The 27,054-nt window shown below is 38.6% G+C and overlaps 2 protein-coding genes across 3 annotated transcripts in view; both read left to right on the top strand.

The window, feature by feature from the left end:
• The window catches only part of SNX9 (sorting nexin 9), a 65,876-nt gene extending 42,112 nt beyond the window's left edge, over nt 1-23,764 (top strand). For both annotated transcript variants that reach the window (XM_068938608.1, XM_068938609.1), the window contains 9 exons: nt 1,344-1,474; nt 2,866-2,969; nt 7,114-7,217; nt 9,955-10,032; nt 15,790-15,866; nt 16,972-17,061; nt 17,269-17,383; nt 18,780-18,871; nt 22,089-23,764. In XM_068938608.1, coding sequence (XP_068794709.1) covers nt 1,344-1,474; nt 2,866-2,969; nt 7,114-7,217; nt 9,955-10,032; nt 15,790-15,866; nt 16,972-17,061; nt 17,269-17,383; nt 18,780-18,871; nt 22,089-22,136 — 839 coding nt within the window. In that variant the 3' untranslated portion in view covers nt 22,137-23,764. The remainder of the gene's footprint in view (nt 1-1,343; nt 1,475-2,865; nt 2,970-7,113; nt 7,218-9,954; nt 10,033-15,789; nt 15,867-16,971; nt 17,062-17,268; nt 17,384-18,779; nt 18,872-22,088) is intronic.
• Nucleotides 23,765-25,982: 2,218 nt separating this feature from the next.
• SYNJ2 (synaptojanin 2) overlaps nt 25,983-27,054 on the top strand; it is an 88,245-nt gene continuing 87,173 nt past the window's right edge. The window contains exon 1 of the mRNA XM_068938603.1: nt 25,983-27,014. The gene's annotated coding sequence lies outside the window, so the exon portion shown is untranslated. The remainder of the gene's footprint in view (nt 27,015-27,054) is intronic.

Raw genomic sequence — 27,054 nt, 5'->3', positions numbered from 1 at the left:
GAAAAGTCTCTTTCTGCCCATTAGTCTTGGGAAAGCAACATTCTTTGCAAGTAGCCTGCCTTTGCTCATAAGAGGATCGTGATTTTTCTGGTGGTGATATGCCTGTAAATTCCAAATGTTACTGTTCCTGTTGCCTTACAGGAGTGTTGCTGCAATTTCAGTGTAGGTCAAGGAACAAAATACAAGTGTGGGTTATAATCTTTCCTCCACAGTGTTTGGTGTGTGTTTGTGTGTGTGGGTTTTTTTTTCTTTTTTTTTTCTCTAGGTAATTTACAGGAAATGTGCTCATACAAAAATTTTAATTATTCATTGGTTGTATTGTATAGTATTGCCAATTTCTTTATTTGCAATTTTAAAAAAAGGAGGGGGGAACACTCTTGTGAGCTGCTGCCACGGTAGCTATACAGTGGGATTATATAGAGAGAGGACATGCATTCAAGGTTTGGCATCTACCCTGTTATGGAAACTGGAACAGCTGGTGTTCTAGAGGAATCTCTCATCCCTTTCAGACACATCCTGTTCACTGTACACTTTAGAAGTCCAGCATAGTGCATTTTTTGAAATTAGAGATGCTTCTCTCAAGAAGATTCAGTCTGTGCTAAAATTGAGAGGTTCTTATAAATACAGTGGTGAAACAGTACTAGTAGAAATATTTATTTTGGCTATCTGCTTTTAGAAACAGTTTGTGCTAAATCTCTTAACAAAAAGAAGTCTGTTACTGAGTCTTACATGTATGCGTTGTGTTCAGTTTACACATAGTTTATCAAGGTGTTTTGTTTTTTCTGACATATCCTTTTACCTATAAATATATGTATGGGAGGTATTGCTTTTTTGAATCTGCTTTTTGTATTCGAGCAGTACAGTTTCAAATACTTTGTTAGCTAGGACATGGCATCTTGGTAGCTAAGACTTGATGTTCCTTTTCTCTAACGCTTCTGAGCATCATCTTGACTAAAGGATTGGGTTAAACCATAGCAGTAAGATGTCTACGTTCTGAGCCTGTGTCTAGCTTCTCTCTTGGGTCATCTGAATACATTGTTTTTCATCCAAAAGTGCTGCTACGCCCTCTCCACTCACCCACAATTGATCCAAACTGGGGGTGGAGATTGTAGGTTTTTAATGTTTCCTGACCATCTTTAAAAGGAGCAGTCCTTTCTGCAGTAATCAATATCCTGTACTTTAAGGCTCTTCTGATTCGTCAGTGAAATGTTTCCTTCATGTAAATTCTATATCCATTTTAATAACTCACTAGATAAATCACAAATCATGTTTTAATTAAACAAAAAAATGAAACAAACAAACAAAAAGCGGAAATGTGACAATCCTTGTTCAATGTATTACAGGGCGCTTTGAAGAAGAATTTATCAAAATGCGTATGGAGAGGCTGCAAGCTTGGATGACAAGGATGTGTCGCCATCCTGTTGTTTCAGAAAGTGAAGTTTTCCAGCAATTTCTTAATTTCAGAGATGAGAAGGTAAGAAATAATGTTTACTCAAAAGATTTGGAATGAGGAAGTGTTTCCCACCAGCATCAGCCTTTTCAGATTGGAGTTCAGTTTTGTAGTCTATTGATTTGTCTGCCCCCCAGTGGGCAGTAATGAAGAGCTGCAAAATGCTAGGTTTAGCAGACTTAACTCATTGATTAAAATGAGAAATAACATTTCACAAAGCAAGTTTATTTGTTATCCTCACAGAAATGGGTCTCTAAAGCAATTTTGTTTACAGTCTTTTAATTTGCATCCTTCAGCAGAAAGAGAACAATTCACAAGAACTCTTTTGACTGTTGCTCTGATCCATATCTGTTGGCTTTATTAGATTCTACAGTCCTCTGGTACTGCTTTGCTAACAGAAGCTGTTTTGTAGCAGATCTTGGATGTATCTGATCCTATGTCAGGCTTACAAAACCAAAACAAAAAAAAAACCCCACATGCCTGTTTTCACTGGAATCAGTGGTAATAGGATTTTACTGCAGTCTTACCTGACGTAACAACTCCTCTTCAATTTTCCTTTTATACATTGTTTTCCTATATGTATTTACAGAAGGTGAAGATATTAAACCTCTAGGAAAAAAATGGTTTCTGCGTGATTAAGCTTCAGCTCTGTCAGCAGTTTGGGTATCTAGTGATGAGAAAAGTACAAGAAGACTATTTTCATCATAGTTATACTCTTAAATACACATAAACTTTGCGCAAGGAATAAAATGATCCTTTGAGGTTTTCAAGACCCGACTGGACAAAGCTGTGAGGAACTTGGTCTAACCGCACAGCTGACCCTCCTTGAGCAGGAGGTTGGACTAGAGATCTCCTGAGGTGCCTTCCTACCTGCATTATTTTGTAATCCTGTAATTAAGGGCTTAGTAACCTAGTAAGCTGCAGTCCTAGCAAAGGACTACTTGGATGGCCGGAGCAGAGTTGCGTAACTGTGCTAGCTAGTCAGTCGTTCTTAGGAAATATCTAACTTACAGGCTGAAGTAAGCAGAACTGATGTTGCAATACATCTGGAATTTTTAACTTTTTCTATCAGTTCCCACTAGGAATTTAATATGGCAATTGAGTAATAGTCTCATGATCCTCTTGACTAGCTTCTAATATCAACACATGTGCAAATAAAGCTGAATAAAACTGCCTTTCTGTATTTCAGTAATATACAAGAAGATCCTGTTTACCCTAGGATCTAGAAAGCAAAGTGCACAAGAAGGGAGGGAAACTCTAAAACTCTGGCCCCACTGAAACCACTTCATCTGAAAGGCTTGAATGTGTGGGTAGACTATTGCTTAATTGTTCTAGAAGTTTCATTCATTGTTTAGGTCTTTGTATTTAAAGCAGTGGATGAATAGCAATGGTCAAATTTTGTTTTTTCCTTCAAGGAGTGGAAGACGGGAAAGAGAAAGGCAGAAAAAGATGAGACTGTAGGAGTTCTGATCTTTTCTACGATGGAGCCAGAAGCTCCCGACTTGGACATGGTAGAAATGTAAGGTGGTGTTTTCTTCTTGCATGAATGTTATGAATTCGTATTGACAACATAAACTGAGTGACAAGTGTAAATAGCAAGCATGCGTGCATATATGTATTCATAGTTTTGAAGAGTTACTTATTAAGGTGGAGCTGAAAAATGGATGTTTTGCTCAATTGTTTACATATGGGTGGGGAACGGGGAGGTAAACACCCACCCGTACTCATAAGCTCCTCTAAAACTTGGAGGAGCTCCATATGATGCCTCTTTGACTTCAGAGGCTGAATCTTACTGAAACTGGTTGCCAAGACAGGGTACTGCTAGACCCTATGGAGTTAAATGGTATGTTTTGTTCTTTGATCCCTTATTCTGAACAGTTTCAAAGTGTGCTAGACACTCCAAGAAGCTTAGAATAACTGTAGGTGGGACATCAGGCAAAAAAATATTTCTATAAAATATCTGTAGTATTTAACACATGCACTGAATCATTCTAATGGCTAGAATCTGTGGTAAGCTATTGCAAATGAAGTGATTTAAATGATCAAATTTCATTTTTAAATAGGCTAGTACATCTTTCAGGTAGCCTTTTGGAAGTATAAATGGAGAGATGTGTGTGAACAAATACCTGTGTGCATATATATACACACACACTGTATATCATATAAATATATACAGTGTGCCTATACACAAACATATATGCATTTTTTTACATTAAATAAAAATAACATACATATATATAGCATCTCTTGGTGCTAGGCCTTTGGGTTCCATAGGGTGAAAGACTGGATTTATTCTGCAGCGCTTCTCATTTCGTTCTTAGGGTTAATAATTTTTTTTTTTTAAATGCTGTTCTTGCTATTACAGAACATGGAAACTTGGATAATGTTTGCATCTGAAAAAAAGCTTTCTGTGGATAAGCTAGAGTAACTGAATTAGAAGTGTTTAGAGCAGCAGACCAAAAGTGTACCTACACTTGGAAAATACCCCAACATAGGCCTTATCCATGTGATGCAGCTATTATATATAACTTAAAATGCACTGCAATGTAGTAGACCTGCAGAAGTTAAAAAGGATGGATATTTCCACTTTGAACATGAGAATTTCAAACTTCTCTGCTTTTTTTTTTTTTGTGTGTGTGTGATGTGCTTTATATATCCTCGTGGTATAAAAGTCTAAGGAGATGAACTAGAGGGGGGATTTTGTAAGGCTTGTGTGCAAAGGGTGTAGGAGAGAGTATGTCTGTACTTTACTTTATATCTATTACATGCTTATGAAACTTCATTCCAGTTGCCAGGCTCTTTTCACTGTTAATATAAGAGGTTCGCTGGTATTCTGCATTGTGTCTTAGACATTGTAAGATAAATGGTTTGAAGTCATCTTGGTGTACCTAAGAGACACATCACTGAACTGAACATTTGCAATAAACATCACTTCTGTGGTGTTGAGCAAGACCACCTCTGGGACAGGTTTCAGAGTAGCATCACTTTGCCGCTTCCAGGCCCAACTCTGTCATCCCTGTGAAGTGCGTGTGGGAGCTGATCTGCACGCACCCTGTAAATCAGGCAGCTTGGACAGAGCCCACATCCGTTAGTGCGCGAGATGTGCTGGGGAGCATTCGGGCATGGGCAGCCAGTGGCAGGGAATGAGCGGCCTCTGTCCTGGTAGACACTTAGACCCTAAAGCAGGGTGAGGATGTGCAAGCTGTCTACGGAGAATGATCCTCAGAGGGTATCAGCTCCTGAGCTGGGGCAGTGCTGGGGGCCTATCTACACGCATTACAGGGGTGGCTCTAACACCTTGGCAATACTTATGATGCTCTGGTGTCTGGAAACCTTTCAGGGTGCTTTTAAAAGAAAAAGTGTGTCTGAGCATACACATAAGTACAGATACAGCTGTACTGTCATCTAGCAAGTCTGCTTTCTGTCATTGATACTGAACTGCTGAGAGTAACAAAGTAGCAATTGTATCTCTTAATTCATTTTTATTTTTTTTAATTAAGAGGGAATAGTTAAAGCAGAACTCTTTTGGGGGGGAGGGGGTAGTGTGCCCCCCCCCTGCCCCCAGGATTTGTAGGTAATTTTAACGATGAGCAGGGAAAGCGCCTAATTCATATAAAGAGTTTGTTTTTCATTATTTTAAAAATATATTTAAATATAGCTTAATTTGAAAGAAACCATGAGATAACTTTTTACTTCAGAAAAAAACGTTGCAGTTGAAGCACGCCAATGTTCAGGTAAAAATGGGACCACTTCTGGAATGGTTAATTATGTAGTAGCATTTTCAGAAAAACAAGAAGACTAGAAATAGTACAGTGAGGAGAACAGCTTACTGCATCTTTGAAACTTTACAGCTGTATGCCATTGTTGGTATAACATTAAGTATTTTTGAGTAAGCCTTTTTGAATTCAGGCCCTCATTTCACTAGAACAATCAAATAAAAGAAAGCAATACCTGTTAACTTGCTTGGTGGGATCATCTAATAATATTACTAATCCTGTGATGTGATGAAGGGAAAGAGAATAACAGCTCATGCATGAACTCTTTGGCCGTTCTCTTTCCAATCACTTCATGCACTTCTTGTACAGGGTTTTTTGACTGGCCCCATTGAGGGGGAAGGTAGCAATCTGCCCACTTGGGTTTCTTAGAAGATAATTTCCAGCATATGGATTAAGTGACCACTTGCAACTTATCAGTTGCAAGTGATAAGTGCAACTTATCAGTATCTTGCTCCAATCAGAGTAGATGTATTAGTGATGACAGTAGAGGAGACTGCTTGTAGAGCTTCATAATTTATTGAGCAGCTTTGCTGGATGTCAGTCACCTGTCATAATTTCCTCCTGTAAATCAGCCCAATTTCAGTTTATCCACTGAACTCGGTTGTTTTGTCTTGTTAGTCTGTTGGGGTGTGCCACTGTGATGCTTTAGGTTTTTTTCCTTAAATAGTTTGTCCTCTTTCCAGAAAAGGTAACTTTACCTTGAAAATACAGCGTCTTTTTTTAATTATATGTATGAATATATGTTTGTATATGTGTGTGTATAGGTATGTTCTTGAAAGCCATTATATCTGTAAGTGGGCACGTCAGCTTGTTCCAATAGCTTTTAGGTTCCCCAGTGAAAAGCATTATTTACTCAAACCATTTTGCTGGTTCTGGGTTTTGTTCCTGTGTGTCATCCTGACTGATCCACTCTGTGCTGGCTGTTGAACGCTTTCGGTGATCGTGATACCGCCGAGCGTAAAGTGTATGAAATTAAAAAGGATGCCTTGCTGTTGGGGAAGCTAGAGTAAAACAAGGAACTTGGCAGCCTAACTCTTAAAAAGCCAAAGTTCTGTCTTCATGTGAACAAGTAACTCTCCAGGGAGAGTGGCCAACCAAGGGCCAGAGGCACTGGCAGGGCGATGGGCGCCTCTGGGCTGCCCCCAGAGCTACTGCGCTGGCTCTAGGGGCCTTGCCATGTCGCTTGCCATTGCCTTGCTGGGAGCAAGAGGCTGACTCTTCCAGGCTCTGGGGAAAGCGTTTGTAAGATCTGATGCAGTTTGAATAATCCTGATGGAAAATTACAGTTGGAACATGTATGCCATCATCTCCTGTAAAGTTTTAAGAGTATTACTATGCATGCAGTGCTATAGTGATGGAAAGTCTTGATATTGTCAAAGTATATTAACCTATGCATATATATTTCCTTAGAAGAACAGGCCTATTAACTTTTATTCACGTACTTTAGACTTAAATATATATGTGGAACAGTTTCTTTATATTCATTCATTGTCATATGAATTGTATTACTTCTGTTATTCTAGCATTTAATTTTCTGTCAATGTGGGGTCCTTTTATTTGTGTTTAGTTCTCTAGAGATGCATTTGGCTGTTCTCTGGGATGGGATCATATAATAACAGGATATTTAGCAGGCAGCCTTTTTCAAGGTAAAGAACTATAGTGCTGGTCCACACATTTCTTAACAGACAAAAAATTGCCTGACAAATGCCTGGATCTGAAAAAGGAAATTCTGATGTCAGTGAAACAGTAGAGATTTCATGGAATTCACTTATTTCTGTGAATCTCAGACATAGTTGGCACTGCTAAATGTCTCATTTGTATGTTTAGAGTTAGTTTAAACAAATGCATTAATCTGGTTTTTGTTTTTGCTTTTTCCAAATGCTACAGAGAACAGAAGTGCGATGCAGTGGGTAGGTTCACCAAAGCAATGGATGATGGCGTTAAAGAGCTGCTGACAGTGGGACAAGAGCACTGGAAGCGGTGTACAGGGCGTAAGTGTCCCTTCTGAACTCAGCATTGATTTGTGTTGCTTTTTTTTTCTTTACTCTTATTTTTTTTTTTTTAAAATAACTCCAGGCACATCTTAAAACTCAAGAAAATCCTAAATTATCATGAGATTTATATGCCTTTCTTTCTGTTTTCAGTGTCTGAAAGTATAAATTGTACAACTCCCCCTCCCCTTACTTTTCTCATAACAGAGAGTATCTATTCCCTGCCCATACGTTAAAATCTTTAAAGTTAAGTAGTTCTAATCATTCAGCTAAACCTCCTTGTTGGACCTGTTCTGATAACTGTCATTCATCTAGATTTTAGTAACATGGGCAAAGTAGATCTTTTTGATCAAATTACAAATGGTTACTTTTTATTAACCCCTTATTTAGGATTCTTGCATGCCCAGAGGAGTGATTTAAAGGTGAAATGAGACTTTAAAAAAACAAACAAACAAACAAACTTGATTCTATCTTATTCTTTAGCCCAATTCTTTTTCTCCTATCTTGTCTCTTCCTTCCCACAGATATTTAGGGTTGCAGAACTTCACACCAAGTCCCTATGTCTCTGCCTGGGCTCTAATTTCCTAGTCCACAGCAGTGTTCAGTGTTTGTGGCCACCACAAGGCAGCTTTTGAAAGGAAGCAGGTACTACAGCTGAAGATCATAATAAGAAACACTTCAGGGCAGGCTGTAGTGTCTGGTTACCAAAGACTTACCAAATAAATCTCCTCAAATCTCCATTTTTTGGGTATTTATTTATTTACTTTTTACTCCCATGCAATGCTTTGTCCCCAGACTTGGAGTAAGTACATCTCCCGAGTTACCTCTTTGCCTTTTTCTCAATCTCACATTGCAGTTGAACATCTGGGACTGACCAGACAGAATGGGAAGTAGAGGAGCTCAGTCTCTTCTGATGGTGACTACATAGACCTTTATGCCTGTAGGATGTGGTTTTAAACTATTTAAATAGGAAAGGATCCTTTGAATAGGAGAGTTTACCACTACACATCATTGACACTCCTGCTGCTAATAGTCTAACCTAGAGTCTCCTCTCTCACAGGACTTTGCTCCAATTCTGTATGGCTCTCATTTCACTAGCAAATGATACTGAGGGGAAAGTAGAGGGTTGAGAGGGAATAAGGTCCCTCGGAAGTGTCTTTCCAAATAGCGTTGCTATGCAGTTATACAGATCAGGTGATGAAAACCCCCAAATGAAGGGCTGGCTCTGGTTTATACTTATGGTAGAAATTGAGTATTTTGTTTGCTACTAAAATACAACATAATCTCCATAAATTTGACACTACTAGGGCCTTGGGTGTGGAATGACTCTTCTAATAATTACAGTTATTAGCCGGTGCAAACACAACAAATCAGATATGATCATGCTGAAAATTTGCTTGGACCTTCCAGACGTTCATACTGAGTAGAAAAAGGAGGCAGGTAAACCTGGACATGCAGAACCTAAGAAATTAAGTAGTCTACAGATAAAATAGATAAAATAGATAAAATAGATAAAATAGATAAAATAGATAAAATAGATAAAATAGATAAAATAGATAATTTTAACTCCCTGATCAACACTAGTCCCAACTCCTAGTCGGAAGTATTTTTGGTACTTCCTGTGTGATATTTATGTGCAGTCTGGTCAGTAATATCTAGAATAACTGACAATCAAAACTTCTTAAATGCAAATAAAAATCTAAGACATTTTGCATTGGAGTTCCCATTGGGGATGGAGTAATGAGTTAATGGCTTATAACAGAATTTTAGTACTCTGAATTGTACTTGTTAATAAGCAATATCAGTTGTCATAAACAAACTAAGTTATGGGCAAGAATTTGATCCAATAAGATCAATAAACTGACATGAGATTCTCCACGTGAGGGTCCCTCTTTAAGCATCTGGATTGTGTGTGATGAACAGAGGAACATAAAACTACTCTTATACCCAAAGAGCATACCCTCTGAATACAGATGTTTGGAAAAAAAAAAGCTTTTTTTTTTTCCTGCTAATGAGAGTAGTTTATAAAAATATTTTCACTTTTCAGATTGCTTTTTAGGCCTTTGGGATGATGATATTCAAATAGTTAATAATTGAATACATACTCATACATCACAGCTTTTTGACTTCATTATGAGGAAGCAATCTATGCATGCGCTTCTAATAAATAGACTCCAACAATTTTATAATCCATTTTGTAATAATTTTATAATACTATAAATTAATTTTATAACCTCAGTTTTTATTCCCAGAAAATCTTGCTTTCTAGTCTCTTTTGAAAATCCATGATTTTAGGAGAGGTTAGGTGTTACAAGTCTGTACAGTAATCCCTTCTTTAAAATGTTAGTGAGATCTCTTCATGTTACTGCTGCATTTTTTTTTTTTTCGGAAGATATAGGCTGCTCATAGAGGGAGAGGAAAAACTCACTGTATGCATAGGTTGGAAGACTAAGCTAGGAGTATAGTGAGATTTTTATAGCAGTTGCACAGTCTCCCCAGCTGTGGCTCTTGAGAAGCCAGATTGCAATTGCTTTATCCAATTGTGGAACTTCTGAAGGGGAGGGGGTAAGAATGTGACTAAATGTTTCACTAGGTGGGGGGGGGGGGAGGGAGTAAAACTTAGTTTTTTTGACATCTGTTTCTGTCAAGTTCTGGAAACGCTGCAAATTTAGTCACACTTACTCTTGTATGTTTTTGCTTTTGTTTCCCTCTTTTCCCATCCCTTTCCCACTTACAGCACTACCCAAGGAATACCAGAAGATAGGAAAAGCATTACAGAGCCTGGCACTGGTCTTCAGCACTAGTGGATACCAAGGTAGTTCTGTATCTTCATTTGCACTTTCCTTAAAAAAAGATATTTTAATTAGGTCAGACTATAGTTTTTGCCAAAGATCTTAATGCTTTGCTCTTTGAATTTTAAAATCTGTAACTAACGTCAGTCTGTTTCTGACAAATTGTTAAAACCTAGTTTCCCCATGTATAACATGGCTTGTTGTTTGTTTGGGTCTTTGGGGGGCTTTTATTATTCCTAGTCTGCAATTCCTTGTTTATACTCACTGTGCAGCGGTGGGATGGTGTGGGGGATGGGGTGGGGGTTTAGTTTGATCTCATTAATATATAATCGGGTCACTGACTTGACTAACAAAATATGCTGCAGCACCTTCTCGTGACCTACATTTGTGTTGCATCAAAGGGAAGGGGGGGGAATGCAGCCTTGAAAATATCTGCCACCCAAAACTGTGTGTGACTCATTTCATGAAATAATAACTCCACATGAGGATGGAAAACTTACTACGAGACTCTTGTATGCCACTGTTTGAGATGGAGGTTTGGCTGCTGTAGCCTATTTTTGTCCTTCACCTTTCCCTTACCGTCAAGAGTCCTAAAATACTGCAGCTTGTCTTGTTAGGTATGAAAGTCCCAGGAAGGATGGGGAGGGAATTGATTGCCGTTTCTTTTTGTAGACTTCAGATTCTCCTAAAATGTAGTATTTAGACCAAACTTATCCTGCTTTGATAATGCTAAATTCTGCTAATACGTTTTCCACATAATTGGAAAGCATTTTCTATCCCAGAGAGAGGACCTAATTTGGTCCATTTTCTCCAGAAGTCTTGAGCCATTTTTTTTTCATTTTCCAGAATTAATAGCTAAATAGCTCTGTTCCTAAACCTTAAATGTAATAGCATAGAGATTTGCAGAAGTCTTTCTGTCTTAGGCCAATTAGTTAACACATACTTACTGTGCTGACTACTAATGGTCCCTTGCTTCGTACTCTTTTCTTGACCTATAAGCCATATATTAAAATGGAGCCAGTTTTGAAATTCAGGATCTCTGCTGCTCAAAATACTGGAAGTAGGCATAGTCCATGTAGTTTGTTCTCTCGCTTTTGTCCTGTATTTCCACCAGATCATAGCTTATTTAAAATCAAAGCATAGCATCCTGCCTAAACTTTACTTTTTGGTATGAGAGCTGAATAGAAGAGTTGCATAGTTATGTATTCTTATTATAGGTTAGAAAACTGTATATCCTAGCCAGATACAATCTGTAGCAATAGTTCTTGGGAAAGGACTGAAAATTACTTGAACTATAACACACATTCTTTTACCAGGGTAAAGGGAAAACAGTATGGCTTAAAGCTAGGATGCAAACTTGCAGTTCAGCCTTACGAAAGAAAGCTTCAGTTTGATTTCCAGCATCTTCGAATGGTATGAAAAATAGATGCCATGATACCTGGGAGCAAGGCAGGGATGTTACCCTTTGCTGTTTTCCTAATTGTACCTGGTTGCACCCCAGTGTCTTGCTGAGGAAAATGTCATCTTTCCCACTGATGGCCTCTGTCCTGATCCGATTTATTTTGCTCTTTTTAATTTCACTTGTACAGCAGTGCATTTCATTCAGAATTAAGAATGTATGGGATTCTTTGCATTTAAAGTTCAGTTCCCAGAAGAGAGAACAAGGGAAATGTATGTATTGCTTTAAATGTCTTCATCACTAATGCCCTCAGTCTGTCCTGCTGCTGTTCATGTGCAGTTTCATTTGATGGTTGTTTCAAATAGTAGTCTGTGGATTGAGCAGGCTCTGTGCAAGAGACATAAGCACTTGGAAGTAAATCAATAGGATGCAACTTTGTTAATCTCAATATTTAAAAGAAGGCATTGGACCTATTCCTCCAAATGAAGAATTAGCAAGGCAATGCTGGGTAGTAGGGAATGCTCACCTTGAAATATGATGCTGTCCTGCAGCCCATCAGACTAGACTTGTGGATTTGGCAAGCTTTCTTTCAATGACTAACCTCAGCCCATCTGCCGGTTTAACAGCCTGCCTGCAACTTAGATATTCTGATGAAGGCCTGCACGCATAGACAGCTACCTCACTTCAGAACACCGCCTAAAACCAATTTACCTTCTTCATCAGTGCTGCCCTGCCAGCCCTTGCGTGTGATGAATATCTACTGCCCTCTCTCTTAATTTCCAGGCTAAAATGTCTAAGGCCATATTGGTTAAGATACACTTGTTAAACTGACCTAATTCTGCTATTTCTCTTATGCTACAGAGTGAGCTTTATCAATTAGTTGCCACCCACAATGCAAATAAGGAATTTGTCTCCAGTTTTTGCAGAAGCAAGAGGACGCTTAAAACTATTAATGATGCATCAAAAAGTTCTCCTTTAGCTTGGCCATGGGCCTGTGTACTGCCTGATCTGGTTTAAGAACATCTGCTATGAAAGTATGATCCATGTCCAAAAACATATATTGGACAGTTCCAGAATACGGCTGGAAATGGTCTTGCAGCCTGATACACCTTGCTTATCTTTTTGCAAAGTAGGATGCTCTGAGGTTAACTCAGCCTTAAATAGCATGACTCTTCTTTGCAGTGCTATATCTGAGCAAATCTTTCTTCTATATTAAGAAAGTAACGTCTACAGTATGCAATTCAACCATAGTGAGATCTCCAAATTCTACGTTGCCCCTCACGAATTTTCTTAGGTAGTTACCTACGAGTTTCACTATCCTGCCAGCTAGCAACAGACAGCTCTTGCCTTCCAAGCTGCTCATGTGCTAGGTGTTGCAAGTCTGAGGTGCACTTTTCCCAGTAAAAAAAAATTACTTGCTGTAAGTAAATCTGTAGTACATCAGAGTTGATCTTTTTCTTACTCCTGGATTCTGTTAAAACCTTTGAAAAAAAGCTCTTGGGCCAAAAATTCTGCAGCCTTAATCATTTGCCTTGCAGAATATTCGTTCTCTCAGTATGCCTGATGTGTTCCCTCAGGTGATAACCACTGGCATTTACCAACCAGTTAAGCTGCTAGGAGGCACTGCTGAACATCTCCAAAAGACTCCTTACGTTTAACGTCTTCCTTTGTCTCCCCATGGCAGTGATACTTTAATTGCTTTAGGGAGCTGCATACTGTCTACTCATGGTTGAGTTAAAACAGCTGCAGAAAATTATTCACCATTTTAACTGGTCTTTTTATGAGTGTCTTTAATCAATGCTTTTAAGGTCCCTCTGTTTCTCATGAGGATATAGATAATGGAGACTAATTTTGTTGCAAATATGTCAGAAGTATGTAGTGCTTTCTACTTTTTCCATTGACTAAAGAATGCCCTGACATCCTGGTATGTTATTTCACTGGGACCTATTAGCCAGCTCAGCCTTCTTGGCTTGGGTTAAGCAGCTCATTTCCAACTTAGCGTCTTGTGCAGGTCTCCAGAAGTTCAGGGTGCTAGAGATGTGGCCCTATGGAAATAGAAAAGCTGTGACCGAGACCCATGCCAAGAGCAGCTAATTAGAACAATTTGCTGGTGGAACTCAAATTACCTCGGTGGGTGAGCACGGCAATTGCGTGCTGTAACTTCTCAGAGGCCTAGTGTAGGGCATGACAGACAGAGCGTGACACAATGCTGCTGATAATGTGTTTGAATTTGGAGGGTACTAGTAATAATGCAGCCTAATTCTTGAAGCTTGCCCTGGCACTACCTGTGAAAGACACTATATAGAAGGCCAAAGGATGCAACATGAGAAGCTGCAAATACTCTTCTGCCACTTTGCGTGCCTGTCTGTTGCTGGGACCCACCGCCTAAACCAACTTTTAAACCATTCTTTAGCCCTAGTTTGTTAGGAATGTGAACGTCTCTGCTAGTAGAAGGCACTGTGATCAGAGTTCCTACTACAAGCTGACTGTGCCCTGCTCTCCCCCAAACAAGAGAGGACCAGAGTTGGGAGGGTTCATCTGGATTCTTTGCAGCTCCAATCTGTGGAAGTCCCTTGGGTGAATTCTGCATGGATAGGGGCAGAATATTCTACTCAAATATAAACACTTTTCTCCTTCTTTTTGCTCAGATAGGAAAAGTAATTTTCTTGAATTATAAATTATTATAAAGTGAACAGCAACATGTATGAACACCAACCTGGCTCGTGAATCTAATTGAAGCCACACTATGTTTTGTTGCAGAAATCTAGGAACAAGTTGCCTAAGCAGCAGTTTGTTATTTCAGAGTTCTAAGTCTGCCCAGGAGTAACCTTGAGTTTAGACAAAATCGTTTGAATCAGCTTGAAATAGCGAAAATGTTCTCCCTGAAACAACTTAGTCTTACAGCAGTGAGATCCCTTCTGAACTGTGTTCCTCTTAAACTCATGAAGTCAATGAGACTTCATATTAAAAATTTTCATTATTTTAGCCAGACAGGTAGGCTTTTAAATAGAAATAGGAGAAAATAGCCTTTTTTTAAGCAGTGTTTCTACTGCTGGACTCACTAGTGCTGAGGTTCAGTAGCTCTTCCTCAAAGCTTTTGGCTTTGTGAAACCAGTCTAAAGGAAAGTAAGAAATGATTGATAGATTTGAATAGTCAGTCATTATTCTGTTTTCTTTAGGATTCTTTCATTTCGGCATGTCCTGGCTATTAAATATCTAACACAGATGAGCTCATATATGGGAGTAAAAGAAACTATTTTAATATTCAAATTAATGATTAGTAGGTTTGGAAATGGAGTCCCTGATTAATACATCCATAGAATAAAAATAAAATGTTTAATTAAAACAGAAATGTAACTGCTACCTAATTTCAAGGCACATTTGAAAGGATGAAAAAAATCCTTTAAAATATTCAGCATCTGCAAGTTATACCTTCCCCCTTCTCTACCTCAACCTGCTTTCCCTACTGTTGACTACATGCTTTGGATAAGCTAACAAGGATGGAAAGGAACTGTGGTGTTTTTAGAAGGTGAAGTGTCATGAAAAAACGAGAATGTAAGGCTTGTTTTCATCTTTGTTCCACATAGCCATGCCCTGCTAGTAGTAACTGTTGTGATGTTGTCTAGTTTGGGATTTGTGGTGATGCTTGTGCTTTTTTAGCTGTAGTTTCTGGGGTCCCTTGATCTATCTTGTGTAACAAGGAAGGCTAGAAACAGTCTCTCAGATAAAATCCGAAATTCTTAGAGCCTGAAAATATGATCCAAGAGTTCTCTAAAGGGTCTCCTTGTGGACAAGCAGAAAAAAGTTGGGCCTGCCTCTCCCTGGCCTCTTAATTATGGTCCGGTGATGCTGCAGTGGTTGGGGGTTATCATTGCTCTGTAGGACATGGTGAATTTACTGTTCATCAGGTATGAGCAGGTATGCTCATCACTTTTAAAAACCGGAATGGCAGGTGCTGTCTCCAGCTTTGTTAGTATATCTGCAGGTGGGGTATCTTCTAGTGTCACCCTCCTTGTCCTCCTTCCCCTCCCATTCTGGTAGGCTTCCTATTGTCCTGTGTGTAGGAATAACTGTTTAAACTACCTATGTTAATTAAATGTGGAAGCAAATAGTACTAGAGTAGAGCACTGTTTAAATGGTCCCTTTAGCTTTCATTTTCTACAAGATCTTAAAAGAGTGATTTTTTTTTTTGGGGGGAGGGGGTTGTTTGTTTTTTGTTTTTAATGCTCTAAGAACACTATTTTTCCAACTTCTGTATTACTTTTGGCTCTAAAATGATGCATAGGCTTTTATTGTTGTAAAACAAATCTCTTTACTTTGGGTTGAATCATGACTTGCATCTCTGATTTATTGTAATTTGAGCACTGATGTTTACTTTTAGGAGAATCTGATCTCAATGAAGCAATAACAGAAGCAGGAAAAACCTATGAAGAAATCGCCAGTCTTGTAGCAGATCAGGTAGAAGTATTGTCATGTATCCATTGGCACAGTGTGTGCAAGCTTATCTCCTATTTGGATCACTTCTTCTGACTTTTTTCTTTCCTATTAAAGCATAATAAATGCTAGTGCTGCAGACCACTTCAATGAAGTTACTATTAATACTTTTAAATGTACCTTCACCTTCTCTTTACTACATGTCATCTTGGGGGAAGTGATGGGAGGGTATTTCTCTTGGATAAGAAAGCTCAGTTTCTGGTTTCTAAAATGCTTATTTCTTCTTTAAATGTCTGTTTTCTGATGTCGGTAGGCTGTCTTCATTACTGATGCAACAGAATGAGGTTTAATCAAGGATAGGATTTCCCTCTTTTTCCCTGCCTTCCTCAAATGTCCACAGGATCCAGATTTTGTTGCTCTTTGTTATATATTGACATGCAATTATCTGCTTCACTAACTTCAGTTTTTGTAATCTAGCTTGAATAATTTGGTGTCAGTTTTCAAGTCATAAATTTGTGTTTACAGCCTGTTAAGTTTAAAGTCTCCAAAGTACAGAGCATCTTGATTTCAGTGTTGAGTCTGGAAATTATTCTTAAAACTTTCCAAATCGGCAACTAAGGAGATACAGATATACCTAAGCACAGAGGCATGTGCAATGAAACTGTTGCTTAGCAGTGCCATTGTTATGGCTAGGAACTCCTCTTCAGTGGAAATTTGAGGCAAAACCCCTCACTTCATAACAAATGCTGAGAAAAACAAGAGAATCTGCTCACTGGTTCTCAGTGCCTTACTCCAAAGAGCTTTTATCTTCATAAAAGTTCTGTCCTTGTACGTTACAAGTAATGGGAAGATTTTCCAGCCAGGCTTAACACTTCATCTTGATGCTGTTTTCAGAATCCTTTAGCTCTTCCCTTTACCTCAAAATACTATTTTTGTAGCAGGCAAGAACCTGTTTAATTGCTTGTTGCAAGTTTTTTTTATGTTTAAGCTTTTGGTTGGTTCTTTTTTCCTTTTCTTTCCTTCCTTTTCTTCCCTCCCTCCTTTTCTGTATTCTTTCTTTCTTTTCAGTGTCTGTGATATTAATATGCCATAGATATTTTCTTACTAATGCTACGTTTTTGTTCATTAGCCAAAGAAAGATCTTCACTTTCTGATGGAAACAAATCATGAATATAAGGGATTTCTTGGTTGCTTTCCTGACATCATAGGAGCTCATAAGGTATGTGTGTAGTAGCAAGACCTACAGAACACACCTAAAAGCAATAGAACAAAATAAGAAACCTCAGGTGAAAATGCCGGAAGGCAGAATTGGTCATTGTGTATGTATTGTGTTCAAGCCCAAAATGTGGCTAGTGGCACTGAGGAAGACTATAGAACTCTTTAAGTTGACTGCTCTTTTAATCTTTCTGTGTTTTGGTTTCTACAGGGAGCAATAGAAAAAGTGAAGGAAAGTGACAAATTAGTTGCGACCAGTAAAATAACACCACAAGACAAACAGAACATGGTGAAACGTGTAAGCACCATGGCTTATGCACTACAAGGTAAAACACGCTAGATGACAATATTTTAGACTTCTGGGAAACAATTCTTTGGTAACAAACTTAAGAGAATCTTCACTCTACCAGGAATGATAGTGAGAGTTAGTGGTGTGCTCTTTTTTTTGTCACCCTTTCTTTGTTTATCTAGAATTGTAGCTATTTTGCCCATTGTTTTATTTTAAGATCTCATATTATATAAGATATATTTTAGAAACACAGGTGTGTGGTTTTTTTTTTTTTTTAAACAGACTAATTCTTTCATTTTCAAATGACAGTGTCTCTCAAACAAAACTTGGCCTAGATGCAGGAAGCAGGTCAGCACCTGCACAAGTACTTTTCTGACTCGTGGCTTAAATCAGACAAGATCCAGCCGAGGTTAATATTCTTGTAGATAAGACTTTATTTACTGGATGTTCATTGAACCTCACTAACTTTTCCTTTTTGTTAGAAATATTTAAGTACAAGACACTGTGCTACAGCACAGTGGACTTGAAAAACTGGGAAAATGAGGAGGCAGGGCTCAGTCCTGCAGGATACAAAGCCCTTAAAAGGCTTCCTGTTTCTGACTTCAGTGGGATTACTCATTGCTAAAGTTGTCCATTTTTTAGCTGATTTAGAAGTGAGAGAGAACAAACAAAAAACTCATCCACTTTTCTTCTGGTCACATTAATGCAAAATGACTCCACTGCTTCAGTGTTAATCATAGAAAAAGACCTCCAGGATGACTATTAGGATATAGAATATTTCTTCTTCTACAGGTATCTCAAAGTATGCTTAACTTTTTATTTCAGTCATAAGTCAAATGGCCTTGTTTAGTGATCTGATAATTTCAGTAGTCTGGATCAATTCAATTGGAATGTGCAAATGCAGAGATGTAGTGAAAAGTGTTAAGGGCTCAGTAATGCTGTTCCTCAAGTTCCTACTGAAACAGCCTTTGTCAAGAATGGGTCACACACTGCTGGATGTGCAGTCTTTGAGCTAATTACTAACAGTTGTGGCTTGCAACTTAATACCTATACCCTTCCAAATCTGCCTGCCTTGGCTAAATTCTGTTTGAAAAACTTGAGGAAAATGCTGATACCTCAATAGGATAAAATCCTGCTTGTTTTCTTTTTTCAAATCTTTGTACACTTGAATACTGAAGAAAAAAAAAAAAAAAAGGGCTTTATCTGAGAAGTGTCTGCATTTTGTCAGTGAGTAAAGGACACCCTACTGGTTTTGCAAATGGCTCTATCATAACTTGAGTGCTGTGTAGGAAGTGTGTTGTGTGAGAATAGTAACTATGCTGATAGGGCTGGGGACTGAGCTTGTTTATACAGTAACTAACCTGAACTGAGTGAAACTGTTCCGAATTATGAACACTTTTTAAAAATAATTTGCCTTCTGGGTGTGATTACAGCTGAGATGAATCACTTCCACAGTAACCGGATTTATGACTACAACAGTGTCATTCGCCTGTATCTGGAGCAGCAGGCACAGTTCTATGAGACGGTAAGCTATAGTATTTCAGTGCCATTTTCTTGGCACATGCTGCACTGCTACAGTCATTGTATGTGAAAGGCTCACTGCACTTTGTCATGTTTTTGTATGAGCATGCAAAGAAAGCAAAACAAAAAATCCCCCATGAGAACAAAGGATGAGTTTTCCTATAAATACTACTTTGTGCTATGACTCTGTCATACTAGACCTAGAAACAGTTTTGAGAAACATTGTTGCTAATTCAGAGCTTGGGGGGGGGGGATTGGTTGGTTGGTTGTTTTTTTTTTTTTGTGCCACCACTAAAGGTACAAAGAGTTTGTTTTAGCTTTGTGCACACAAAATTAATCTGTTTTCAGGAATGAGTTTGAGTAATATGCAATAAGTAAGACCTACAGTACTGAATACAACAGTAAACTATTTGATGGAAGCTTCCATTCCATTGAATGGGAGGGCAAAAGGAAGCATCTGTGATTTAAAGCCTGATGTATATCTGTAGGGGAGAAGTGGGTTTACAGTGGTTTAGGTAACTTATTTAACGTTGTTTATTCTAAGAAGTTGACCTACAACCTTAGTTTTCATTTAACATTGTTTTCCTATGCATGTCATTCCTTGTGTTTCTTGAAATGAAGCCTGAGAACAAATTTCTTAAGGTGGTATCCTGGGAAAACACATTAGTTTGAGAGTGTTGCAACCTGGTTTCTATCACTTAAAGGAGTGATAAGCAACTGGTTGTCCTTCACAGCAGTAAAAGGTGCCAGAGGGGCTTCAAAGGTGTTTCCAGTGGATGAGAACTTCAGGTCATCTTGCTCAGTTTCTCCTCTCACCTGATGAGATTAGGCACACATTTCCCTTACCTTCTAGCAATCTCTTGCCCATTCCATTCCAGTTCTCTCCTGTCTCAGTTGTAACCTCACCAGTCTCCTTGTGTCAATCTCCCCCTTTCCCCCAGTACAGGGATCAGATCTGCGTTCACATGTGAGGTGCTTGGGTACTGTTAGGGCTGAGGGAGAGCACAGGAACGGAGCTCAGCTCTGATGTGTGGCCCTGTTCCAGGAGAGAGGATTTCATGAAAAATTTGGCTTTGTTTCTTAGGCCTCCTGCCTTATGGGTATCAAAACATGCTTGATAAACTGGATCTTTTGAGTAGTTGGTTCTCCACAAACCTTTAACTTACAAGGCGGGCTGAACTGCAAGCCTTTGTGGATTTCCTTGGAATGATCAAAGGTACCTCTCCAGTATTGCTGCTTTCCTCCAGCCAAATAACAAGTCTCCGATCCAAAGCAAAGAGAAGGCTGCTGGTAACATGGGCCAAGCAATATATATATATTTTTTTTCCCCCTAAGTCTCTTTCTTAAAAACAGCTGACAAGTTTCTAAGATAACATCAGCCTTGAGTTCAGACATCCAGTATAGAAAATTACTGGCCAAATGTTTGCACTTCCTGAAAGCTCTGCATGACTGAAAACTGACTCTTATACTGCCTAATGGAGTGCTAGATAATCTAATAGGCAGTGTACTGTTGTTCCTGCATACAATACTTAATCCAACGTATAGCATGAGAAGTGAAAGCACAAAATGAGCAAGGCAGAAAGCATATGTACAAGAATAGTCTTCAAATGAATGCTGTGACAGTCCTGCATATGTAAGTAAGCAGCTCGGGTGGAAACCGTCAGAATTGTTATGCTTTGTTAAGCAACTCAGGGTTTGGGCTTTGAGTGGGGGAAAGGGGTTTTTGCTTAGATGGGTATGTGGTGTGTTTGAGCTTTTTGGGGGGTTATTTTGGTTCCCTACCCGTCAGGAGTGAGGGAGAAAAACTGGTTTTCTCTGACCTGCTGATAGCAGGCAAGATGATCTGGGATTGATGTTACTTTCACAGTAGGTGGAACTGGCCAAGACAAGTTGTATATACAATTTTTATCTCTGCTATAACCAGGTTTTACCAGATTTCTCTTTAGTTCTACCAAAAAAAAAGACAAAGGAGCATTAATGCAAGTCCATATCTTCTATCATAAGGTCTGCCCCCACACTATCCTAGTGACTATTAAGTTGTCCAACAGACGTGGAAGATGCATGGAACTTTCATAACGCTGCTCTCTCAGGGGGCAAATCTTTCCATTTGGTCTGAATTCACGATTTAAATATATATAATGGTTATTTTTTGGGGTTATGAAATGTCAGTTCTGTTGCTAGAAGATCTTGCCTGTTTTTCCTCCTTCCTTCTATATTCTACAAGAGTGGAGTAAAACATTCGTAATATAAATGAGAATGTGACACCAAAAGGGACAGTGTATTAGATTATTGGATTCTAAATTTTTCTAATTTTATCTGCTTTGAAGCATTCTGAAAGAAAATTCCTATTTGACCCAAGGACAGATCCTTGCCCAAGTGCCTGTGTTGTACATCAAAACACTAGAAAGGATATCTACTTCTGGTGTCACACCACAGAAAATTTATGCAGGCTCTCTGTGCAATAACAGTAACTTCTACTGGAAGGAGAGAAGCCTAGTGGAGACCCAGGCTCCTGAATCGAGCAGTCTACTTCCAGATTTTTTTCTTTGCGCTCTTACTCCGTTGCTCTGCTAGAATGGGTTATTTGAATAGTGTTAGTGGAATGACACAAAGAGGGATGTAGTTTACACCTTGCATGAGATTTGGAGGAAAAAAATGGGCCATTACTTCAGTTTTTTTCACATCTGGGTCTCCCAAGGATTTTGGACTAGAATATCTGTAGTAAAACAAATGGAATCAAAGCAGTCTTCATTGGGATGGTGAGTTGCAGGTTGGGGGACTCTAGTAGCATGAAGAACCACGTCGGAACACCTTTCAGTCATTACCAGTCGAAGTTGTTGATTAACAGATGTTTCTCCTGAATAGACAGTTATTTTCCAAGACCATGCAATCTAAACAATACTTTTGGTGACTGTGCTGACACTTGGTCCTTCTCAAAATCTGTTTGAATTTGTGAAGAAAGTACCAACAGGTCAGAGCTGATGTATTCTGACTGCACAATAGTCCCTATGCTTAGGTACCATGTTGTATCTGCTGTATTAATAGAGTAGCTGAATGTACAGTGCTGCCAACTTGGTATACATCAGGGATGCAGTGGAAGCACTTTGGCATTCCTGGAAGATGAGGGAACAGTTTTTTTTAATCTTTCAACCTGAAGTCTTATTTCCGTATAACTTAGTGACTACTTTACGTATTTAACACGTTCTGTTTCTTTGTTTCAGATTGCACAAAAGCTGAGGCAGGCACTCAGCCGCTTTCCTGTGATGTAGAGGATAAGGACTAGTCAACAATGAAGAACAACTCCAAAGTGCTTTTCTGATTTGGGGGCAATGCCAATTAAAAACCTGTTAGCCTTTGCCAGCCAAAAATGAACCAAAAAAATCAGTTGCAAAAAAAGAAAGAAATGATTTAAAATGTTTACGTTATCAGCCTAAATCTATCAGATGTTTAGGTTCTTTTTATCCTGAATGCTCTCCCCTTTGTATCATTATTTAATAAAAGCAGCTAAATAATGCTGTCAGTTGTTGGGATCCAAATCATCAAATTCATGTGTTGCCATGGACTACATGTAGATTTGCATCTATCATATGTTCTTCCAAATACTCTTAATCAACATCAGAATTACAATGTAAGTGGGAAAGCAAACAAGCTTGAAGCGACTTCATTTTAATTGTCGGTATATCCAGTTCAGCACTCTGCTGGCAGTTCAGTAGCCAGGATGAATTATATTCATGTATGTTTCTGGTACATATTCATGATAATCTCCTGAATGAACACTTTGTTTTAGACGTTTTGCTTCCCATATGCAGCCATGGCATACTGTTTTCATTATGACTTTTGGTAAATATTCACTCACTTTTCCCTTTCTTCTTTTCTTCATAACTAAATATTGTGCTCTTGTGGCACAAAGCCTCAGAGCTTGTGTCAAGCTCTTTCTTCCTCGCTATGCACTGTGTAAAAGACAAACAAGGAAAGAGCTGTTCAGGAAGGTGTGAAAGACAAGTTTTCCATACCAGCATTTTGACCCCCCTCAAATGTTATGCCATAAGGCACTACTGCTCTTCAGTGCTGTACAGGGCCAGCTTCCCTCTTATGTCTTCAGGAGTTTTGAGTTTTTCAGCCAAGGGGACACCAAGTCACATCTAACCCAACCTGGTAAAAGTACCAAAGTTCCTACTAAGCTCAGGTCTTCACATAGCAGTATGGTATGCTGTTGGCTTGGGTTTACGTTTTACTAGTTTCTAATGAAAACTAAAAGGTGACAAAGCTAATGAATAATATCATCAGTTATCACACAAACTCTGTGCTTTGATCATCACATTTTAATGAGTGGCCCAGTGTCATCTTACTTACTAGTGTAATGCCGTTTGAAACCTGGGCTTAAAAAGAAAAAAAGCCTGTTCAAAATGGGTACCAACTACTTAATGTCATAAGCAAGCAGGAAAGCAGAAATGCTGGGTTTTTGCTAAAATATGCATAGAACATAAACATTTTAGCAAAAAATAATGCATTTTACCCACAAGCCATTCTACATAACGGGTACAGCCTGCTGGTTGAATAGCTGCCTTATTCAGTTTTGCATTGGTGTTATTTGTGTCCCAGAAGAAAAATCTGGGTCTGCCTGAGTAACCTGAAACCAAAACAAGTCTAAGCCTAAGTCCAGATGCTTTTCAGTGTCACGGGTTTTGTTCACATTTTATAAACCTTGTCTTTTTTTTTTCTTCCTGCCAATTTTAGTTGTTTGCTTCCAAAATTCCATAGTGCAGTGTTGTTTGATACAGCCATTTAAATATGTACAAATTGTAAAGAATGTGTATAAATGTTTTACACCAAATGTAAGATCTGCCTGCATGTAGAAGCAGCTTATATAATAAATTGTAACACTGTGTACAGTAAACTCTGAAATCAGTTTTTTCAAGCCAGCATTTTTTCCAGCATTTTTATATGCACTTTTTGGTAAAGAAATGTCTTTGTAATGGATTCTTAATTTGGGGGACGGAAGGAGGGGTCTTTCTACCAGTCTTTGAATAGCTCTGTATGCACTAAGGTTGAAAATTCTTTATCCTGAATAGACCGTTTTGGAATTTGAGTATAAGCTGTGCATTTTCAGTACAAGGAAGCTATGATCTTAGCAACATTTTTTGGGGGCAAAAAGCAAAACTGTTTAAGGACTTATAGGAAAATAGAGTTAAACTGATAATAAATATTTATATATATCTACAAGGCTATTTTTTTTTTCTTTAAAATTATCACATTACTTTTTAACAGGATGATGCAGTAGGAGGCAAGTACTCCTTACAGCTCTTCATCAGCTTATACACACTGGCCAGCTGAGGAATAAGAAGCCATCCATGCATCTTCCATGAAGTCAGGCATCAGAACTTAATGGTATAACAGCACTAATGACTGCAAAACAACAAGGGTTACGTGTATGTTGTAAGCTCTCATTATTTAGGTCAGTCCATCTTGTGGCTGATGGAACCCTTCTGACTGCCAATAAGAAGTAGAGCACAGTACTGCTGTGTATTCACGGTTTTGTGTTAGCATGGTGTTGACCTAGAATAGAAATTAGATTGTCCCTCCTCCCCCCGTTTCTTTTTTCCTCTGCAGCGAGACACATGAATATTGGCATAGTTAGGTTGGGCAATTTGGGAGCTATAGAAAATCTTTGCACTGAAGATGCAGTCATAAAACAAGAATAGTAAGTTTCAGTAGGACTTGAGTAGTTGTCCTCCTTTAACTTGTCATAGTTTAATTATTAATCTCTGGAAATGGGACAAAGCCTTAAAACTGTTTCCTGGCTCGTTATGCTTTTTGTCAAAGGTGAGGTATATCCAAACAGTGACGTTATCCCAAAGCTTTTGTAAAAGAAATCAAATGCCTTAGATGTTGGGTTAAATTTTATAATTTCATATTCAATTACTAATAAATTCTATTAGTAATAAATTTTTTTTTTCCAACTGTCAAGATGTAGCTGTACAAAGGGAAGTACTACCTGTATTTCCTGTCTGCAGTAACATATACTACATGGGATTAGTAAGCGACAGCAGATCTTATTTTTGTTACAATGTAAGGAGTGGTGGGTGGGTGGGGTGGGTGGGGTGTGTTTTGTTTTTGGAAGAATACTGTCTAGTGCAATTAGACAGATCATTTTTTGATACTGTCCTAAAGCCTAGCTTTGGCTGAGTACTGAATTTTTTTAGAATACTGAGTGACTTCTGCTTTTTATGAGAAGGTTCTTGAGAACGCATTGCCATAGTCTACCCTTTAGTATGTAAATTCTGATGAAATAATGTAAATCAGTTTTATTGCTACTAAAATTAGTTTTGTATAGTGCAGCAAAATAATTCAGGCTAACCACCTTGTAAAGAAAGGAGATGTATGTCTGTGGTAGTATGGCTTAGTTTAACATACACTAGAAAATCTGCCAGTTGGTACTGGCCACAGCTGCTGCACAGCCTTGTTATGTGCAGCCATCAGCTGGATGCTAAGGACATGCTGGACAGCTGTCCTGCTACTGCTGGTTCTGCCTTTCTTAGTGCCGCACATGAAGATCTGTAAGCACACACCAGGGGAAGGTGAGTTAAGCGTGGGTTTTCAGGGTTAACACCCACAGTTCAATTTTGAATGAATATTTACCAAAACTCTTAGTTTTCCTCTTACACCCGTTGTCTTCACAGACTATTCACTTTTTCACATTACTTGCTAATGAACTTATTTTGTCTTAGCAAACATTTATCAATCCAAGATCACCTTTAATTCATACTACCTTCTGTTGTAATTGAATCTCAATAGACCCAAATCTAAAATTGTTACTCCCTACTGGTTTCTTCTATCTTCTGAAATATGTCTTGTCTCAGTAATTTATGGACTGCTATTCCCAAGAGGTAGTTTTCCTAAATATGTATGATAGAGTAGAATTTACAAAATGCAATAAGCTGCTAGCACCAGGAAGTTAAAACACCATCCGAATAGTGACAAAAGGGTAGGTGTATACAAGTTACAGGAAATACAGAAAAATATTAGAGACTTAAATATATATATATATATATATATATATATATATATATATATATATATATATATATATATATTATATGGAGAGAGAGAGAAAGGTTTGGTATCTTTTCAAGTAGACATTAGATATGACCTCAGTTGTTAGCCTGTTCCCAAAGACACCAAGAGTGAAGAATAGGGGAAAAGTCAGCAAAAAGTGCATGCACGTATATGTATGCATGTATGTAGGAATGTGCAATGTTTGTGCTACCTAACAAATGCTGAGCCAGTCCAAATGGGCTAACAAGTCTGGACAGTGAGTACAGCAAATAAAGAGGTCAAACTGAGAAAATGGATTTGACAAGTGGGTTGGTAATGAGGCAGGTTCTTTGATAATCTAACAGAATTGATGAAGGGGAAGGGAGAAGTGAGGTTTATAAAAGATCATTTGTCATCTGCTAGCTCAGAAGAGGCTTGGCCAGGAGTCTAGAAGAGCATTGCCTGAAGAGCTTGAAAAGACAGAGTCTGAGAGTCTGGAAAGAAGTAAAGTTGTTCCTTAGGGTTTTTAATCTCTTTTTCAGAGAGTCCTGAAAAGATCTGTCTTAAAGACAAGTCAGACGCAGTGAAAGAAGGGTCACCGTTAAGTTAATTTTGTTTACCTGTATGGGTTCCTGCCAGAAATAACTATATCTTGTAACCAGAACACGCTTTCAGCCATATATATCTCTTAGGAAAACTCACCGATTCCACCATCCAAAGGATGCGCTTAAGCTGTTAGAATCTGTGGAGGGTTGGCTCTGGTCCTGGAACTATGGTGCAGCTGGGCCGTATGGTCCCATTTATTTGAAGGGTGACCAGCAGAAAATTTACAGTGCCTGTAAATGTGGTTCTGAGCTCAGGGGAGGAAGAGCTCTGTGTGCTATCTAAACCAAAAGCAGGTCAAGCCTATTGGGACCAAAACGCAGCTGCGTGGTAAATGTCTGACCAAGGTGAATGCTCCACCTTCTGATATTTCAGTGTCTCATCGCATTTCTTCAGACTTCTTCCTGCCAAAGAACAATGTCTGCCTTCAACTAAGAAAGAACGGAGCAATATGAAAGCAAGCAGCAGGTGAGATCTTGGGGAGCAGAATTCCTACATCTGTGCTTTCAGTAAGTTAACCTGGTCTGAACGTATGTGATTGTTCCTATA

The sequence above is a fragment of the Struthio camelus genome, chromosome 3 (genome assembly GCF_040807025.1).
Source record: "Struthio camelus isolate bStrCam1 chromosome 3, bStrCam1.hap1, whole genome shotgun sequence".
In the NCBI taxonomy this organism is placed as follows: domain Eukaryota; kingdom Metazoa; phylum Chordata; class Aves; order Struthioniformes; family Struthionidae; genus Struthio; species Struthio camelus.
Note: the sequence above shows the minus strand (reverse complement) of the source record. Positions and strands in the feature narration are given on the sequence as shown.